Here is a 20,478-nt window from a genome sequence, read left to right on the forward strand (position 1 = left end):
AAATTAGAGAATAAAGTATTTTTACTTCCTTGTATATGAGTGTAAACTAAGAAAATAATCATTGAAACAGTTGAACTCTGTGTGCAAATATGTACAGTATTTACATTATTCATGCACTTTGTATTAGGACTATACATAAAGAATATTTGACAATGACCACTGTCTTCCTTTACAGACTTACTGTGGTTCAGACATAGACATTATTTCTTTTGGAAACCCCATAAACACAGCAGCACTCTTCATAATGCTGTTTCACCTTCTCATTGAGTGCAAGTCTGTGGTGAGTACTTTGTTTCCCAAAGAGTATATTCCTTATAGAGTATGTGCATACAGCTTTCAGTAAAATTAAAGGGAAGAAAGGTCTTCATATACAAAACAGAATAAGTATAAAAGGCTCAAACCCTAAATACTATATTTGTGTGACCATGTGAGCTCTCCTAACACACCTGTCATTGGAACCAATAGAAATATGACTAAAATTAATAAAACTTGGCCTCAGTAGATAGTGAAATGGCCTATTTTTAAATAGTGAAATGATTCTGCTTCCTTTTAAAGTAGGGTGGTTTGGTGGATGTTGGTTCTGTTTTGCAAATGGTAAAATCCACCAGTCATCTGCTGAAACTTCCTTAGTTCGCAAAGTTTGCATCTCAAAGACAGCAGTCTAAACTGCTGATTTTGAATGCTTGAAATTGATGATACTCTCTGTCGCCAGGACGAACAACTCAGAGGTGTATTTTGATGCAAGAACTGGAAAACCAATATGCTAAGAAACATTATTTCAGTTTTTAAGACTGTGCAAGCTAAAGTGCCTTAGCTTGCATAAATTTAGAGCCCTTACAAGGGTACTATTTGGGGTTTTGGCTTAATTTTAAAGAAAATACAATAGTGAGTACAGTAGAAGGACACTTACGAATGGGTTTTGTTTTCTCTTTGGCTTTTTAAGTGTTTTTTAGGATTGTTTTATAATGGATGAAATGTCAAGTTGTGATTCAGTCTTTTCATTGTTCTTTTGGGAGTATGACAGCCATAATTAAAATGTCTTTACTCAGAACATATGTATAGCATGAGTGTATTCACACTCTGATTAGAGAACTTTGCTTAAATGTGTTTTGTTTGGCATTTTTTGATGTTGGCAAGCTGTCAGACCAATGACAATGTTGCCCTCTTAGTAGGTGTTATATCCATTTAGGTGTAAAATTACAGAAAACTCCAGTGTAGAAAGGTAACCAGTGTCTCAAACAAGATACATAGGGGTGGTGGTCATGTGAAGATCTCGCCTCCATTTGCTTGAGAAAGTTTTCTGTGCTGCCAGTGGATGAAGTGGTAATCTGAGGCAAATGTCTTTCACAAAAGAATGAAAAGCTATGAATTTATGAGAATTAAAAAAAAAAAATGTCTGGAACATCTGTATACTGTAGAAAGAAGGCTCCATTCTTTCTGGACTGTTTTGTATGAAATCAGGAATATTATCTGAACAGGTGTGTCCTCTGTTACATTCAACAGCTGCCCATGGAGGAAAAGTGTGCATGTTCATGCAAATACAGATGTAAGTCTTTCTGTTTTACAGCTTAAATCTTATTTCTTTCCATTTCTGAACTGCAGACGTGGATACATACAGTAGTTATAGTTGGCAGCATCCTGTTTTACTTTGTGTTCACTCTGGCTGTTGGAGCAACCTGCAAAACCCACAACCCACGATCAGATTTTTACTGGATCATGGAAAAGCACATGACAGACCCAGTGTTTTACTTAGTTTGCCTCCTGACTACTTGCATTGCTCTGCTACCCAGGTGAGTTTCTGTTTTATAATTGTAGATTGCTGCTGTTACCTAAATTAGTTTTCTGTGAGTCAGTGATATTATAAATTTCTAGATAGAGGTCTTTCCCCCCTGTCATCCCCCAATAAAAATGTTAATTTCATGACTCTACTAGACCTACTTGTGGAGGACATGTGAGGACAACTTTTTAGTGCCATTTATTTCTCCAAGTAAATGTCAGTAATAAAAGATTTCTTTTGAATTTATGTACAAATCAGTTAAATTAGTGATTGAAGTTGGACATGTACTATGTACAGACAAAGAAATACTTGCTTCATCTGTGTTAGTTTGTGGAATGATTTTCTGTTTGAAATTTATGTCATGAATATGTACAAGAGTATTTAAAATGAAGAATGCATAGGCTTCTTTGTGGGGTGGAAATGTGCTGACTAGATTCACAAGAGGTCTTGACATTTTTTGTCTCACTGAAGTTCAAGGTCAATAATTCATTCATCCTGGAGGGGCAGTAGTATTGGATGGAGGTGAAAGACTCCAGCATGCTATGCTGAGCAGGGAGACACCTGAGCCAGCCAGCAGAGCAAAACAAGCCATGTGAAAACCAGTAAAAGAGACTTCATCAAACCCTCTGTTTAGCTTTCTTTAGTAGCCACAGCTATCTTCATTTCACTGGCTGAGCGTGAACTCCACTGTAGCCTACTAGTGAAGTGCCTCCAGTGCTATGGTTATTAATTCTTCTGTGTTATGTCTTTTTCTTCCATCATTTCAGAAAGAATGAGACTTAAAATTGAATTGCACAGGCAGATACTGAAAAGAGTTGAGGAGAGTAAGTGCTGTTTCCTGCTCACCTGATGTAATTTTATATCATTAGACACAATCTGACCACACTTTCTGGATGAAGTGCTGTAGTACAGGCTGCAGAAGCAGGAAAGCTGGCAAGAGCCATGCCTGTAGATGCCTGCAATGGCCACCAAGTATTAAGCCCTGTTTGAACATGTCTGATCTGTGTCTTAAGTATGTCATCAAGAGTTTTACTGCACTCACTGGGGATCATGACTGATCTGATCTGACTGATGGCTTTGGTTCACACTTCAGCAGAATGACAAACTGTGAGGTGCAAGAAACACATGGCCTCTTCCTTTTCCATCCCTGCTCTCAGCTTTGGTTCAGGTGGTGACAGGAGAGCCTTTTCTTTCACACACAGTAAATGTCCCCTACATGACAAATTAATAGATAAAGGCTGTTCTGGGACCTTTTGGTAGGGCTGTAGAGAGCCAAGGTAGGATGAGTGTTTCGGCTTGGTGACTACTTCTGATGTGTGGCTGTTCAATCTTGAAGAAGACAGTGGTTTTCATGGTGAATTAAAGGCAAACGATTTAGGAATTCCTTTAAGCTGTATGTACTCTCCCTATGTCAATACCTTAGAAGATTTATAACTATTGTGGCTAATTTCAGCTTTTCTCCTTAAGTGATTTGAAGCAGAAGTGCCTATTATGGTGCTATTGCTGTTACATGTATGTTTTTTTCCATGTTTATTTCTGATATGATCCTTTGTATGGTGCTGAAAAGCCTCCACTCGGGCATTGTGAAGCCAGGGTGTCCTCTGCAGATTCTAGCATGAGGGTGTGAGATTGGGGCTTTCACTGGAGGTTTAATGGAGTTGTCTTATAGAGGAACAGATGCTGGATGCCCTGTTGAATTCTGAAAAATTTGCTGCAAAAATCTGTGATTAAATCCAACCTATGTTGCCAGTTAAATCAGTTCTAACATCACAGAATCATAGAATGGCCTGGGTTGGAAGAGACCTTAAAGATCATCTAGTTTCCAGTCCAGGAACTAGGCTTCAGGGTTACTTGAATGGTGTTTGGTTTCCTTTGGTCACTGGGAATAGTTTTTGGTTTCTTTTAAGCAGCTTATTTATAACTGTGTTTATTTTGTAGATATTTGATAAGAGTTCTCCAAGGAACACTGTTTCCCTCTCCGGTGTTGAGAGCCAAGTGCCTTGTGAGACTGTCCCCCGAGGAGCAGAGGAAAGCAATTAAGAGATGGAAATATGAGTGCAATGTGAATGATAAAGTGGAGCTCCAACCTACTTCTGCTCCTTACAGCTCAGCTGCAGGTGCTGTATCAGAGGAAGAAAGCACTGACAGTGTTTTGCCAGCATCTAAAACACCTTTTCAGACCTGCTCAAGAGATGGGTTCTTAAAGAACACCTCCTTCTTACCAGACATCCAGGATGAGTCTGGGAGAACAAGTGTCTTGAACTCTGAAAAGACTGAATTTATCAAAGAAAACTAATACAGTTACATTTGGTGGTAATAGTTCATGTCCCAAAGTCTTTGTGTGTACTTCTGAAAAGGGCAGCAGTGCTGTCTCTGTAGCACACAAAGCAGTTTTGAGTTCTGTTTTGTGTGAAGAAGATGTTTTACTGTATTTTACAAAGTTGGAATGCTAGCTGGTTAAACACAGAAGTAATAACTGCTGATTTTTGCCATGCTGTGGTTTTGTTTTCTTCAGCCTAGGCAGATGATGAACACATTTCCTTAAAAGCCTTTTTGTTTATAAGACTTAGCCATAATTTATTAAGATGTTCAAGGTCTAAATGTGTGTATTATTTTTTATATTTCTTCACACAGTAGACTTTGCATACTGCTTATTTTTTGTATTCAACATTGCATAACATCTCGTGGTGTTATGGACACATTGCATGAATGTGGATTTGCAGAATCCAGTTCAGCTAAGTCAGCCTGCTCCCTTTCACTGCTGCCCTAGAACCCTAGCATGCCCTGAGATTCACCACTTGCTGAAGTAAGCAGCATGGTTGGGATGTGGTGTTACTGGCTGGCTTCTTTCAGGAATTTTTATTACTTGTAGTGTGTGTAGACAGTAATTTATGTAACCACTGTGGTCCAGTTTGTTCACCAGGCTGTTGCACGGGCCATCTCATTGATGGACAAACACCATTTTAACCATAAGAGAGAAGCCCAAATGAGACACATGTAATGTGTCTCCCTCGCCTTCCTCCTCACATAAAGAGCAAATCCTAAGTGCAGCCTTTTGTTTTCCATGACAGTTCATCCTCCTGCTGTATCACTCCATTTTGACTCCATGTGCCATTTCATGTTCTCTGCCACCAAATGGACTTCTTTCCCACCTCACTCAATTCAGATGTTGGCTGGCTGTCTTTTCTCTAAACTACCTCATGCCTGTACTGAAAAATTGTCTGCCAGCAGCAGTGAGGAGCTCCAGTCTGTCTTCAGGTCTTCCCTTTCAAATAGCAGCTTCTAGCTGATAACATCACTCTTCTTCACTCTCAGGTGTTTTTACATTCCTCCAGGCTTTTATAATAATCAGCTTAAGTGTCTCTAAAGGCTGCTCAGAAGAAGGACTAATGCATAGCATGTCTCACATTTGAGTGCTGTTGCTCATCTGTCTCCAAGATAGATGAGTCCTGTCCACTGCCAGTTTCCCACTGCTCACACACTGCACAAAAAGTGGCTGAGGTGCATGTGGAAACTTCTAGATTCCAGACTCTCTAAAATATTGCCTCCTTTTTACTTCACTTCCCAAATGTTACATGGACAATTTAGAGAAGAATTTAGGAAATCTGTTTGTGTTCACTAGCACCTGTTGAAATAAACAGTTTCCTCAAACTGTAGCTGCTAATGAATTATTAGTGCTGAGCCCATTTTTTGGTTTTGTTACTTTGTAAAAGTTTTTGCTTTCAAATTGCCAAGATCTGTGTGTTTTTAGGCACCATGTTTCAGGCAAGGGCTGTGCTTTTTAATTGAACCATGAGCTTTCCACGGCAATGATCAACATTACATATTCCTCATCTTTTAAGATGCTGTGAGGTCTGGACAAAACAAATGCTGTGAGGTCTGGACAGCTGCTCCTACACAGGGTAGATATTGAGGGCATGCTGAGTTCATTCAAATGCTGGTCACCACATGTTACCAAATGCTTAAAGCAGTTCTGTGTTCAAAAGGTAGAATGTAATTAGGGCTGACTCTAACCATAGTGTTAGTGACAAGAAAAAGAGAAAATACACTTTTTGTTCAGCCTGTAGAAGAAAAGTAGTAGAAGGAGAAAGTGATCACAGCCATTTCTGAATTTCTTTTTTTTTAAATTTGGCTCCAACATATGACAAAATGTTTTTGGTAAGTTCTAACATAAAGTTAGTGGAGACCTTTGAAGTGATGGCAGACATTCATATTCCAAGAGATCATGTTGATCTGAGTTACTTTTTCAGATGTTTGTCTCGAACATCGTTCTTGCTGTGTGAAGGCACCTTGCCATGAGCATACTCCAGATTTCCCAAGTGAAACATCTCAGCTTTCTAGACAAGAAATGGGCACTGCAAGGTTGCAAAACAGTCAGCAGGTTGTGCAGGGGGACAAGATGGTACCAAGGCAGAATCATATAGAAACAGAGTTACTGGGATGGAGTGAAATCATCTATATTGCTCTACAGCCTCAAGGCAGGCTGAGCTCTACCCTTGTCCTTCCCTAGTGGATGTTATCCTGCTGTAAAGAGCTCCAGAGAAATTTCCTGCCCTCAAAGTCAAATGTTGTTTTTGTTTTCATTACCTGACCTGAATATTTTTTCTGCACTTTAAATCCACGGCCTCTCTGTACTTGTGGCCACTGAGAGGAGATTGGTCCATGGACTTGGTCCACAAGTCTCTAACTCTATGCCTCAGTTACGCTGAACTTCCATGGAGGAGCTCCAGCACTTCCAGTGACCTGAGGGAGTGTAGGCCTCAGCTGTGTTCCTGCCTGTTACTGTGAAAAAGTTTGGGGACAACACCAGCCTGTGACCTGCCCTCTTTTTGCCTCTGCTTCAGAAGCAGAACCTACCAGCAGATTTGACAGGTAGATGATCATTTAGTTTGCATTTTATTTCATACAAAAGCCGTAAGTATTCAGAGTAAGATCTTCTAAAACCTTATGATTAAGCCATGGCATCAAAATAACTGCATGAGGAAGCATGGGTGAGAGTCATCTGTTGGATCCAAGATCAGCTGCATGATGCCTCTGGGACATTTAAATTGCTATTATGTGATTCTTTACAAGCCTCATCACTCCATTACTCACAAATTAGCGTGGTGAGGCTTTCAGGACACTGTTCCTCTCTGCTGAGATTGTAAGTGCTTTTGTGCCACTTGAAGTGGTGCAAAATAACACGTGTGTGTGTACGTGTGTATTGCATATTGGTACTACCTATTGCTTAAAATTGTCCTATACATGTTGTGTTTTATTAGAGGATTTCAACAAGTAGTCTGGGTGATAGTCTAAATTATCTGTTGGGTGAAGCTTGCTTTGGGGTTTGGTTGTTTTGTTTTTTTATTTGACTGTTAGTTTTTTTAGTATTGTGGTTTTGGGGTTGGATTTGTTTATTTTTTGTGGTGGACAAATAGCAGAAATACCTGAGGGCATTTGCTGTGAGTGCTTGCTGTCTTTTACTGAAGGGGAGATGAGGGTAGTGAGTCTTTAATAAAAGCTTCAAAAAGTTAATTGGCCATAACTAAAGTAGTGCCAAATGAAGGGTGGTAACAAATTGCACTCCCTGTGCTTCTCACAGTTCAATGTTCCCTTTATTTTGTTTTTTAGCACTGAAAACGTCGCAATCACCTGCTTGCTTCTGCACTCCTGCACTTAGGCACAGCATGATCTGACACTTCCATTTTGAAATAACCTTTTAAGAGCATCTCACAGGTGCCTTCCACGTGTCATGAAATGAAGCACAGCATTTACACTTCTTTAATTTTAAAACAAAGCAAAATAACCACCTTCAACAGCCCCAAAGTTTGTAGCTACCTCCAGAACAGCCTTAACTCGATTTTGATGTGCAATATTTGATTTACAAAAGAAAGTACATGTTTTAATTTTTTTTTTCTTTCACAGCAACCACACCTGGGCTAAACATCTGCAGGCAGCAGTCAGCCACAGCCTTTGCTAAGTATTTTGGCAGCACAGTGAGCTTTGGTCTGTACCTGGAGCACAGTTTGAGCTGATGTTTAGCCTGAGCTGTTTTTTCCACAGCCCCACTGGCCGAAGCACAAGGCTGAGGACTAGCTGAGGACCAGTTAACACAGAGAACCCACTGCTCCCACCAGCCCTGGCTCTTGGCCGAGGCTAATGGGCAACTTCTGGATGTGACTGTCTTAACAGTGTTCCCATAGTTGAATTTCAGTGTGAGTTTTTTATTATTTGTTCCTGTTTTACTCTGGTTATATTACTCTTGCCCTCATGGTCCTGGCTTCCTTATTGCAGCAGAAAGGTAAATTTTAACTGTTTTAAGCTTCTGTCTGCTTAGTATTTTGATTTCAGCATGTGTACATGTTGAAATTTTGTGTGCAAGGTAAAAAGAGATTTGTTATTTAATTGCATTCCAGAGCGAAAGTATAGAACAAAATATGTTCAGATTGCAGATTTGATTGCAGCTTTAGTCTTTCAGATTTCCAAGTCCAGAGTAGTTGCTGGCAGCAGTATTCATGGTAATGTTCTGTAGTGGAAGTATACACACAGAAGAAACTATAAGTTGTACAGTGGTAGTAGTGTCAGAATCTCCGCAAGTATTGCAGTTCTAACAGGGCTGCTAAAAAAAGTAGCTAAGGATTTAAAAATGTCTCTTGAAGGCTGTTTTTAGGCATTATTGCTAAAGTTATAACTTAATACCTCCATATTATCGTTTAGTCTCTCTAAAGATTAAAACACATTTTCAGAGACAGAGAACATTTTTCAGAGACAACAGAGAAGTTATTTTGAAAACGATTGTAAATTTTTATTAGTACAACTAGAAAGAAACACGTTGGCTTGACTGAGTGGCATTGCTTACATTTGGAGATACAGCTGTGGTAGAAGCAAAACCAACAAATGTTACCTTACAGTGACACTACACCTGTGAGACAAACAGCATAACTGTGATCATAGCCATTATATCAGCACACAGGAAAAAGCTTGATACAGTGGAAGGAGGAACATGTTTGCCTATTTCCTGTGCATACATAAAAAAACAGTATAAAAATACATTTATAAAATTACAAATTTCCTCTTTACATGGAATGTTGTCAGACACAGTTGTGGGAAAGGGTAAGACCCAAGTGCTCCCTCCTAAAGCCATCTGGGATGGGGTTCAGCCTGGAATTTCTTCGGACTTATGTCATATAGGATGGGGCTGGACCTTATGTTTAAGAAACACTCTTCCTCATTTCCTGGGAGGGACTGCTTGGAAGCTGGTGGTAGGCCAAATGCCTAATTAAATTAATTAGTTAATTAAAATGTGTAGTTAGATGTTATCATTTGGTAATGCTAATATCTACATGAATGATTTTACGTGCTTTGGTGCTTTACAAAATTCAAAGCTGCTAACCACAGTATCTAGTGGAGATAAGCCAGGCTGGGTTATTCATTCTGCAGCAGCACCTCTTCGGAAAACAGACCTGGCCAGAACCTGTCTGACACCAGCCAGCTGGCTTAACAACTGCTGGACCACCTCCTCAGGGTGCTCTTGATAACCAGCTCCAGTACTCTGAGCTTTTCTGCCCTACAGCTGCAGAGATCCCAGCCCCAGAGGAAAGCTGGGAGTGAGAGGCTGAGGACTGAGAGCTCCAGCCTCCATATCCTTAAGGCAAGGGCATCAATAACCTGCTTCAGCTGTAATCTACTTGGACTAGATAAACACTGGTAGAGCTGCTTTCTCTCATTTATAGCTGGGGGAAGAGTATTTAAGTGTCATACCCTTAAGATACTAAAAGTAAAAAAAAACCAACAATCAAACCTAGCAAAGCCTCAAAGAGCTTTTTTCTGAGCATGAAACAGTGATTCAATAATCACTTAAATAGTTTCAGAATCTGTAACGTACATATTGAATATTTATTAATATTCATGTCTACAGTGCAGTCTAGTGTGACTAATGTTCTAATGTTAGCGATACTTAAGGAGAAGATACAGAGATAAGAGATAAACCTTCATGAAAGCAATAGGTCTATGTAGATGAGTTGCAACATGATTAGTAGTACCTGAAATGTCCATGTGTTAGGTCTTTTAATGCACGTTTCCACATGTGGCAGTCATGCTATTGACATGGCCCTGCCATGCTGTCATGGGGCCATGCCAGAGGTAGCAGAGAGGGTTATGATGCATTCACAGGAGCCTATGCACAGCATTGAAAACACAAATTTTAAATGCATTGTTCCCAGTGGAATTTTTCCTGTAATCCTCAGATTCCTGACTCGTCCTGTTCTGGCCTCCTAAAAGCTGATAGCTATGTAGGACATCATCTACAACAGTTCATAGGACACACTTTCCCTCTAGCCACCATAAAAAGATGCCAAGCTCCTGTTTTTTATCATAATCTTTTCCAACCAGATTCTCTTGGACTTAAGGCATATTGTCTTACTACTGCACAAAGCACTCCACATCTGGCTACCACGCACCTGAGCTGAGCTCCTTCAGCCTTTGCTGGTGAAGCTGTTGTACTTTGCTTCTTCCGTTTCTAAAACTCATTTGAACAGAAGCTGGAATCCCAAGCCTTCTATCACTCATTTTCTTTCTGCTTTTTTTCTTTTTCCCATTTTATCTTGCTAGTCAAAATTAAACTTTAAATGCAAGGTACAAGAAGAGACCTATAACAATTAACCAGTTCCCCGATATTTGAGACAGTGCCCACTCTGCATCTTTTTCATTTTAAATCTGCATTTTCTGTCTCTCACAAGCTGTCCAAACTAGCTGACTCTAGGAGGGGAAATCATTGCAGTGGTATAGCCAACCCTCTTACATTTTCAGAGGGCTGGAGATGGTCAGTGCATCAGTATGCTGAACACATTATACGAAGCGGGGAGGAAAGCCACTGGGGCGCAGGTTTGATAAATGCATCAGGGCATTGGAAGTTTCAGAAGGTTAAGTGCTAGAGGCTGTCCAAAGAGTGAACAGTAAAAGCTTTGGTCTCCAGTGCCTCCACTGGTTGGTTGGGTCTTTTGACCTACTGGTTCTGGCTCTGGGAACAGAAGCCGTGGAATCAGGACAGTACAGGGTTATGCCCATTCAAATTAACCAGTCTGAGGGACAAAAGGCATTAGCTCAGGCATGACAGGAGCATATGGTAACACCTTTGGAGACCTGCACATGTGCTTTGATGTGTCCTGTGCCACATGGATGTACAAACCCACACCCTCCAGCATGTGGTATGGCCCTGTCAAGAGTTGTCCTTTTGAATGTATGTCCTGTAGTGTCATATGAATGCACAAAGTTTCCTTCCTCATTGGAAGGAGTGAAAATGCATGTGCTACTAATTTAATTGTATTAAAATAGGTTATTTTAAAAAGTTTTTCTAGTCTGTGCTACTGCTTAGTTTTAATAGCTGAAAGGCAGAAGGTGGTTGATTCTTTTCTTTTAAGCTTTTTGCAGTGTTTGGAATAGCACCACAACACAGTTAAAAGAAAAGTCAAAAGGATTATTAATTCTACCAAAGTATATTAATGAGAAGAGGATTTACCAGTAACATACACTGCATATTCCATAGCTCCACACCATGAATAGATAGAGCTTGAAACTGCTTTTCACAGAGTTTCTGGACTGCAAAACCTTCAGCGTTGAAGGGCGTATTCCTTTTTTCTTTAGTCTGTCAGCACAATTCTTACCATCTGGAGTTAGTTTAGCAGAAAGGTGTGGATGTATATTTGTCTTTCAATCCACTCAATAAAATGTGACACGTTACTGTAAACTCCAGGTCCCAAAACCTTGGAAAAGCAGACTGAGCCCCAAGATGTTAAACCAAACAAGGTCCAGCGCCCTGCAGTATGCTCACACACAAGTGGTCCTCCACTGTCACCCTGCAACAGGAAAGTTAAAAACATCTATTATCTACGTGGTCAGCACTCATGGTTAAAGCTGTATCACAGTTCCTACATTATTTGCCTTTAGCAAATAACTCAGCTGTAAAAATCAGCTGCTCTGCTGAACTGTGTAGCCACACACGGCATTACCAGTATTTATTACCCATTACATTTGTACAAAAAACTACCTGCCAAAGGCTCATGCAGTTAAAAAATTTAACTAATACAGATAAACCCTACAGTCTTCAAGCAGTAGTTCATTATTGTGAAGATAAGTTTTTTACACCAATATTAGCAATAATAGTAACAATAAAAGAATAAATAGTAAATTAACAATAATAGTAATAATAAAAGTTGGGTTAAAGTATGTAGACAGTTGTCATGTCTAGAACAGGTAAAGTATGCTACACCTAATTAACATCATATTTGATTTTTAATCGCAGGTTTTTTTGCTGACACTTTATCCTTACAGAGACTCCTACCATGCAAGAGTCCACGGTGCCAGATTCATAGCCAGCACACAGCATCCTGCTGGTGATGATTTTCATGTCAAAATATGACTGGCATTGTTCTAAGGAAATTATGCGAACCTCTCCTTCTTGAAGCTTGAAGGGCACTGAAAAACAGAATTGAGTGTTTACTATACACAAATTCACAATTACCTATTATGACTCCATCAGGTATGACAAACATTTCCACTGGTGTACATTATAAATACTGCGCTCTGTATATGTATTAAATGTAAGGAGCACTGTGTGTTGCATTCTGGAGAAGGACTAAGCACATGGGGACTGCTGTGACATTTGCTGTTTATTGAACATTTGCACCTTGACGTGCTGCAGTTTGTGGCTTCTAAGATGGGGGCAGTAGTGGCAGGAAAATAGTAATGTGAGAGAGGTGGACAACAGGCTTGATTCATTGTTCCAGGGCAGGGACCTCCCTGTTTCTTGGTGTCTGTCATGGTAAAACTTCATAATAATCACAGACATTTTGGTTATGTTTGAGTAAATTTGACTTACAGAATGTACCAGGAAATCAGAATTTGAACTTAATGATATTACTGTAATATGTTTGAGAGACAGTAGAAGACTTCTTCCTAGTCTAAGCAACTGACTGAACTCAAATTCTAATCAAAGTTGTTCAACCTAGGGTATGCAGCATTAAATGCTACGTAGCCATGGTGGTTTTTGATGCTTCCTAGCATAAAACCTTTAAAATCAACACTGAACACATTAGAGAACAAAACATTTTCTGTTTACCAGTGCTGCAAAAAAATTCTGTTGGAGTTTTTTTCCTGACATCATATAGAGATATTTTTAGATGGGTAGAGATGCTAGTAAACAGCTTACCATTCATGTGTTCAATTTAATTATTATAATAATAGCAAAAGGAGAAACACAACTAGTGCACTACAGTTGTTGGGGCCAGGCTAATTTCTATACTATTCATGCAGAATCATTTTGCCTGTACGAAGATTTACATAACACAACAGTTCTTGTCAACGATTGTGGCATTCCCAAAACAAGAAAATACACTAATGTTCTGTTGAGAGATACAAAAACAACACTTGTAATTATGGAATAAATCATGTCACAAGTACAAAATTAATTTTAACCCTGGTTCCTCCAGTCTGTATGCCAGTGTTTCTAGTGCCTCCAGCTTTCACTGAGCTACAAGTGTTTCCCCAGCACTGATGATGTGATACCTTTGCAATACCATTCTGAATGCAACTTAGATAAGTAAATCATAACTGATGTGGGGGACTTTCTTGATAGAAGTTTCCAGATTCTTAACATTTTTAAAAATCAAGCCAGTGTCTAAGTAAGTATTGAGGAGCATAAATTGAGGCTGCTGCGTGAAAAAGCTAGGCTATAGTCACAGCTTGATCCCTTCAAGAGTAGTTACACTAGTATTTACTAAGATCCAGTAATAGTATCAATGGATAAAAGTTTGTAACTGTATCACTTATTTGATTCATTCAGCAAAAGCCTCACATGTTTTCCAAAAGTCACAGAAATATTCATCTTACTTTTGTTGCCCATATGTCCCCAGCCTGTGATGTAGCAGTAGGTGTCTGGCTGAACCAACTGGTCTTTGCTGGGCAGGCAGACAGGTCTCACATAGCTTGTCTCGTTGATATCCTCATCTAGTTCCACAATGCTGATATCATAGTCTACAACTGCTCTGTTGTAGCGTGGGTGGAGGATGATGGTCCTCACCAGTCGGGTCTGCATGAAACTTGATGGATGATCAAGATTGCTAATCCCAAGCACTACTTTCCAAACAGCTGCATTTTCTCTCCTTTGTAAAAAAGGGAAAAAAAAAAAAAAAAGGTGAAATTTCATTCAAGGTCTTTCTTTTAAGCTAAATTATGCAAGATATTTTTTCTCCCTTTTTGCACACTGCACTTAGCAAAGCATACAAATACTACAAGAAGAAAACAAATATTTATGCATTATTCATTATGGCAAACATCCAAGCAACCGAAGTCAATGTTTTCCATTTCCCTCCTGCTTGTAATCAAACACACTAAAGCTCACTCCATCACAAGATATGTAACCATGTATTAGTTGCTGTATTAAAGGCTGTCAGAGTCATCCCTTGGATCCTTCCCAGCATTAGCTGCTCACATGCTCAGTGGTGGGCACATACAAATTTTGCTGGGGTAAGAATGTTGTTCAGTAGTCTGCTGCTGACAGCAGTAAAGTCTCTCTGAAATCTCTAAGTAGTCTCATAGAAGCAAGTCTATTGTGTAAATTAAATATTTTATGATAGCCATGGGAAAAGTCCCTTATTTATTCAGCATTCTGTCTGTGCCAAGTATACTTTCTATGCCTAAGATCAAAGGTTACTTTGATTCTTAATTTTTTTTGAGACTCTTAGTAAACATAGAAGACCACAAAGCAATGATACATATGATACAGGGGGAACACTGAACTATTGCCTGTTGAGACACATCAGAAAAGCCTAGATTTTATGAAAGGCTTCTAGGCTGTAATCTCCTGATCTTAACTGGTCACAGGATATGCTGTGGGTACCTCATGGTTTCTAATTAGTCTGTGATGCTAAAAGCTCTCCAAAACAGTCACAATTCTTCACAACTGCTGAGACACAACTCCATGTAACTAAGCACCTTTGACAGGACTGAAGCTTATTCAAAGCAGTATGAGTAAAAGCATGCAAAATTTCAGCTCTTTCATAGTGCTCAACAGGATTGTAATTCTTGTAATTTGTAAAAAGATTCGGTTGCTAAATCAAGACTACATTTATCTTAAGACTTGGATGAAAATTCTGGCTTTTCAGAATATAATGATCATTTTAGCATCATGATCAATGCATGAGCTGTTCCATAAAGCTACAGAAATTAAGTGCTGAGAATATTAATACACTGTTGTGCTTATGACCATTGTAAAATAGCATTGCCTAGAGAAATAAGCAGTCAGCCAGAATGCATTGACCTACATGTAAAAAAAAAAAAAAAAATCTTTAAAGGTTTTGGATGCTTTAATGTAATGTATTTCCAAATTATCTTGACAAAACTTTGGGGACTATAATAAGAAAACTCACAAACAACACGATGTTTAATGCAGCTCTTTCTAATTTTTTTTTAATTTCTAATCTAGCTCTCTACAAGTATCCATGGCTATTCATGTTATTTTTATATGGTCCTCATGCTTTGGATTCCAAACTTCACATGAGTTTCACAAAATGGAGCATTTTGTATAAAGGACCAGAGCACTTCAAAATATCTTTATATTGTTGTCTTATCTGGTTGGTTTGGGAAATTTTTTTAATACTTTATATAAAAAAAATAATTGTGACATCAAGAATGGTCTTGCAGATGATATATTAAGCTTACAAAAATAAGTTCTTCTTACAAATGAAGAATTTCAAGATTTCAGGCTTCTGGGTACAACCCCCCAATCTATTCAGAAAGGCTGAAGAGAAAAAAGTTCATATAACTTCTCAATCCATTATTAGACCAGAATATCTTAGTACTTTAAGGTCTCTAGAATATAATGTGAAAGAAACTTTTAACAAGTTATACTCTGAGCTCACAAGGATATTATGCAGCTCTACATGAGGGGTAAATTAACAGCTCCAAAATGCAGTGGCACTTTTTCTGCATTTGACAAAACTGGGAGAATTTTTACTTTATAATGTGATAGCTACTTTGTTTATCTTTCAGTAATGAGATTAATCTTATCCAGGAAACTCAATAGCAGTCCAGTATTGCTGAAGGATCAACCTCTGTTCCACCCTTTATTTTAGATCACTAGAAAGTGTTCTTCCAACCAGTATATATTTTCCAATATATACTTCACAATATATAGGAAATATTCCAGCAGTATATTTAAATATAGATGGAGAAAGAAGTGAAATTCCTTCTGGACCCAAAATCTGATAGAATACAATATTCTTGTTTGTATTATACACTGTTTGTATAATTACACTGTTAGTTTAGAAGGACAAACACAGAAGAACTGAAGTTTTTCTGAAATACAAAGACAAAATGTAAATTTTTACTGAAAAAGGGAATGACTAACACTATAAAGAAATATCAGTTCAAGAGAATCTTGCTTAACGTAGAATTTCTGCTGGCTTAAACACAAAGTTTAAACTGTTTAGTCCAGTTTAAAATAATATCCAGTGAGCAAGCACCAGTTTAAAGCAGGATTAAGCAACTATATGCCAGAGAATTACCCGCTAACTACAGCAGAAAACACTTGTTTAAATTTTCTTTAGAAACACAATTTTAAAACTTTGGTACAAGACAAAAGAAATGAGGTAATAAACCTCCCTATGAAATTTGTGTTTCCTCAAAAAGAAATAGCGGTTTGCACCAAAAAGCTGGCAGTGATCAAAACAATTGCTAAGACATGTAAACATACTCTGCACCCCAGACTGTCCCTCCACCACTGTCTCCGATACCAGGAGGCACTTAGTTGTTAATACTGACTTGTTCATGATTGCAGTCTTAATAAAAAGGTGGACTGTATAAAAAGAAAAGGCTTCAAATTAAAGAGTTCAATATGTCATTTGTACTGTGAGTGAATACTCAGTTTTTCTTTTTACCAGTAGCCACAGCATCTTCTCAGGGTCTTTTCTATGCTGGTACAGAGGATGATTTTTAAACCTGTGGCAATTGTATGACAGCTATAGAATTAGTGCTTTGGTCTTCTTTTTTTTTTCCCTGCTTCCTGCTGAAAGTCAGGGCACCTTAATTTAGCTTTCTTCAGCTGAGATGCCCGCAATGAATAATGAAACACGCAAAAACCTAACCTGATGCCGGTTTGTACCTTTTCACTTTCTTTTTTAGTCTCCTAAAACCTAAAACTCTGTGATTGGCCGTTCTGCAGAGGCCTTCACCTATGCCCCGTGCGTTTGGTAAAGGGGGAAGGACTTGGTCTATCACACCTGCAAGCTCATATGAACAATAAAATGCGTGAGCCCTCTCACCCTTCAAAGCAGTGCGCTACTGTCAGGACCCATCTCTTGGCAATGAGAACGCAGCCGCAGATGTGTCCGCTGGGCTCGCTCTGCAGGGAGCACTGCCAGGGCCAGCGGCCCGGCCGGCTGGTCCTGCCGCCGAGGATCCTCTTGCTCATGCGGGCAGCGGGGCGGCGGCCGCAGTCTGCGGGAAGAGCAGCGCGTTAGTCGGCAGCGCAAAGCGCACCTTGTGCGGGACAGCTGGGCACAGCGTGGTGTTAGCACTCGGGAAGGTACGCTAAACGGCACCGCAAATGGGGCAATCGCTATCAAACACTGCTTTTTGCACTCCTTTGTATCAAAGGATTTGCTCTCCGGTTATTAATTCTGCTTGGATCAGCCTGAAACATTAACTCAGCCATGTTTGGAATCTTGACTTCCTTTCGCTCAGGAGGTTTTCCTGACGTCTTTTTCCTTCTAGCTAGCAACATGTTAGGCCTACTTTGTATTATCCAGAAGAATTGCCTCTGGAAGATCTGCTCAGCAGTAATAAGATTTTTCTTAAGTCAGCTGTGAGGTTAATGTCATGCTGTTTGCTCAGCTACACAGCAGAAAACTCACTTTGCCTGAAGAAATTACTAAGGGAGAATATTTAAAGATCTGAAGACATTGTAGTACTTTATCCATTGTATTTTACAAGCTATTTCCCCTAGAAATTACACCAGATTACCACCTGCCAGTTACTACTCTAAAATAATCCTTCACTTTTGTTTCACTTTATTTTCTAGATTTGAAAGATGGCAGGCTTGTTATTTATCCTGTTTATACTCAGTCTCATTAGAGAACTAAAGAACACCATCAATTTCTGCAACTAGTCCCAAGGGAGGATATGCTGCCATTGCATGTATCTGGGAATTTAGTGAAGAAATAAACTGGAGCAATGGTTATTTGTACCTTGGAATTCTTACTGTGTCCATTTAACTTCACAGAGTAAGCAACATATGTCAGAACAAAATACCTTCAATAAGCTTTTTGAAAGCTCTTTTGAGCTTTCTCCTTTCTTTGAAGAGTAGCAAATGTTTTGATTAGTTTCCCACATTTAGCTCCTGTCTTGTAATTCCTTTTCCCTGACTCAAGCTACTTCATAGTTCAAGTGTTCTTCAGGAAAGCTCTCCTTGTCTGCCAGACATGGTTTCATCATTGATGAAGAATTTCTGCATTTTCAAACCACTTAAAATTGCACAACCTGCTGTGCCAACGAACTTGGTCCCTAACTTTCTACTTCAGGTTCTTCTGTCCCCTTGAACTTAACAAACAGATCACAGCTTCAACTCCCAGGCAGATAATCTGCTAACCACTCTGCTGGTTAAGGATATTTTCAGCAGGAAGTTTTATCAAATTACTTTCTGGAACCTAACTGCTGACAAAATTCCTTTTGTGGTATCAGGAATGGGCTACCTTAACACACAGCATCCTAGTCAAAATATAAGAAAAGCTGGTGAAACTGAGTAGAGTAGGGAAAAATAAACTCACTGCAAAATTGAATGTTGCAGAAGTCTAGTAAAAATTTTAGAATGAATCCACACTAAACATCTGCATTTTTTAAAGTGATTTAACACATTTTGAAAAATATCTATTTTATAAGCACTTCTCTCTTACCTTCTTTAGTGCAAAAGAGAGCAACTTTGCTTCTGCTTTGACACGTCTGCCTAAATATTGAAACAAAACATGGTGGAAATCTCATTAATTGATTAATTTTGGTAATTTGAAAATCAGCACAGGTATTGTATTCATTGTTGTAATCCAGCTGTTAAAAATTCCCTCAAACTGCAAAAAGAAACTCAAGGAGCTTCCTATGCCAGATCATCCATGGCTTCCAGCATCTGCCTGAAGATAATTCAAAATATTAGTTCAGCTTTACAATAATTATCATGAGTAGGTGTTACATATTTTGCAGACTACCTTGTTCCCCAGGCATGGATCCAGCTCTGAGGTCAGCTGGGATGCACAGTCTGTCAAGTTCTTATTTACGGCACCTGAAAGCAGATTGCCAGTCTCCTTTTCCTTACAGTCAAAGGACAGGATTTTCTTTGAAATGCCTTTGATAACAGATGATCTTTCATGTCCTAAAAGTCTAGCTATTTTAAAAGAATCCGTGAAGTCTGCATAAGTAGCTATTAGAACAACAAAAACTTACACTTTCTGTTGAAAATCTTCAGATAAGAGAGGGAAGAATTGATTTTTTAATTTTTTTTTTGTCAAGGGAGGAGAAATCACAGTTAAATCAGCAAGCACTGTTGCACAGCTAGTTGACTACCTTTTTATTTCCACAATTTTTTCATTCCTACTGTGTACATGCTTTTCTGAGGCAGGTGCAGAGCTACACTGGACTGGATACACAGGTGATTTTTTTGCCAGGTAATTCTTTGCAGACTTTAATCCCAGCAGTTAGGAAGTGTCTTTAAAACTGCAACCACCTAAAAAGAGGCTGCATTACATGTCATAGATACTAATGTGGGCAAAACAACAGTGTCAGCCAGCCCACTAGATTACCTTGAATCTGGAATTTAACCAAATCTTTGTCCCTTACATTGCATATACCTCATTCATAAACCGTGAAATTCAGTCTATTTCTCTTCCTGAAAACCCAGGTCATAAAATTATTTTTCTAGAGATAGTAGAGATAGGGCACCAATTTCAGGAAATAAAATTTTGTGCACAATTTTGACAGGCGAAGAAAATATATAGAATATAACTGAGACCAGCCATGCTCATGTTTTACACTTGTTTTTGACTTACCATACAGCCAGCTCTAAAGAGAAAACTTTAAGCTTTTATGTGTGCACTGCCTGCACTGTGGCATTCCCTCCTATCAAAACTTAATGATTTAGTGGTGTATTTGTTAGTTCTTGGCCAAGCTCCCATTAATCCAGAAGCCTGGCAACTCCATTAAAAATACAACATACTCCACAGCACAAACCTTTTCCATGCTGCAGCTGATCCAGATGAATACACCTAGATTGCAGGGCTCAGGTGTATTCAGCCTCACCTTTCATGCACCCTTCCCCCTTAGCTTCTCACTTCTTGTTACCCATCTTCTGAATTCATGGGGACTGAAACATCTGTTTCCTATATGTAACTTTCATTTATGCAATTATATTTAACAATAAACCTCATTACTGATGCTTTCCCTCCTTTAACTTGCACTTTGGGCAAAACTAAATTTTTTGAGACTAGAATTTGTAACTCAGAGGCTCCAGATCCATTACTTCATAAGTTTCCTAGCAGACATCTTTCAAAAATGTCAAAAAGTCCCTTGAAATTTCTGCTTTGCACTTTAGTGACTGAACAGAATATGATTGTACCTTTGCATCTGGTCACAACCCAAGGTGTTTATTCTTGTATTACTCTGGAGAAAAGCATTTAGATACTGTT

General features: G+C 38.9%; 2 protein-coding genes across 5 annotated transcripts in view; one reads left to right on the top strand and one right to left on the bottom strand.

Annotated features, from left to right (window-relative positions):
* The window catches only part of ATP10D (ATPase phospholipid transporting 10D (putative)), a 42,175-nt gene extending 36,747 nt beyond the window's left edge, over positions 1-5,428 (top strand). Inside the window, 4 exon segments of the mRNA XM_014261070.2 lie at positions 176-280; positions 1,603-1,790; positions 3,716-4,051; positions 4,053-5,428. Of these exon segments, the coding sequence (XP_014116545.2) occupies positions 176-280; positions 1,603-1,790; positions 3,716-4,051; positions 4,053-4,230 (807 nt within the window). The 3' untranslated portion in view covers positions 4,231-5,428.
* A 3,108-nt stretch (positions 5,429-8,536) lies between these two features.
* Positions 8,537-20,478, bottom strand: part of CORIN (corin, serine peptidase) — a 118,964-nt gene continuing 107,022 nt past the window's right edge. For 3 of the 4 annotated variants that reach the window (XM_088056782.1, XM_014261076.2, XM_088056783.1), the window contains exons 18-22: positions 18,703-18,752; positions 17,074-17,248; positions 13,643-13,914; positions 12,096-12,229; positions 8,537-11,610 (exon numbers count right to left, since the gene is read on the bottom strand). In XM_088056782.1, coding sequence (XP_087912908.1) covers positions 11,428-11,610; positions 12,096-12,229; positions 13,643-13,914; positions 17,074-17,248; positions 18,703-18,752 — 814 coding nt within the window. In that variant the 3' untranslated portion in view covers positions 8,537-11,427. The remainder of the gene's footprint in view (positions 11,611-12,095; positions 12,230-13,642; positions 13,915-17,073; positions 17,249-18,702; positions 18,753-20,478) is intronic. The other variant, XM_088056784.1, reaches the window with a different exon arrangement.

This window comes from Pseudopodoces humilis, chromosome 6, assembly GCF_049639895.1.
Source record: "Pseudopodoces humilis isolate 2021_Gansu_Grassland_sample_001 chromosome 6, ASM4963989v1, whole genome shotgun sequence".
Taxonomy (NCBI): Eukaryota; Metazoa; Chordata; class Aves; order Passeriformes; family Paridae; genus Pseudopodoces; species Pseudopodoces humilis.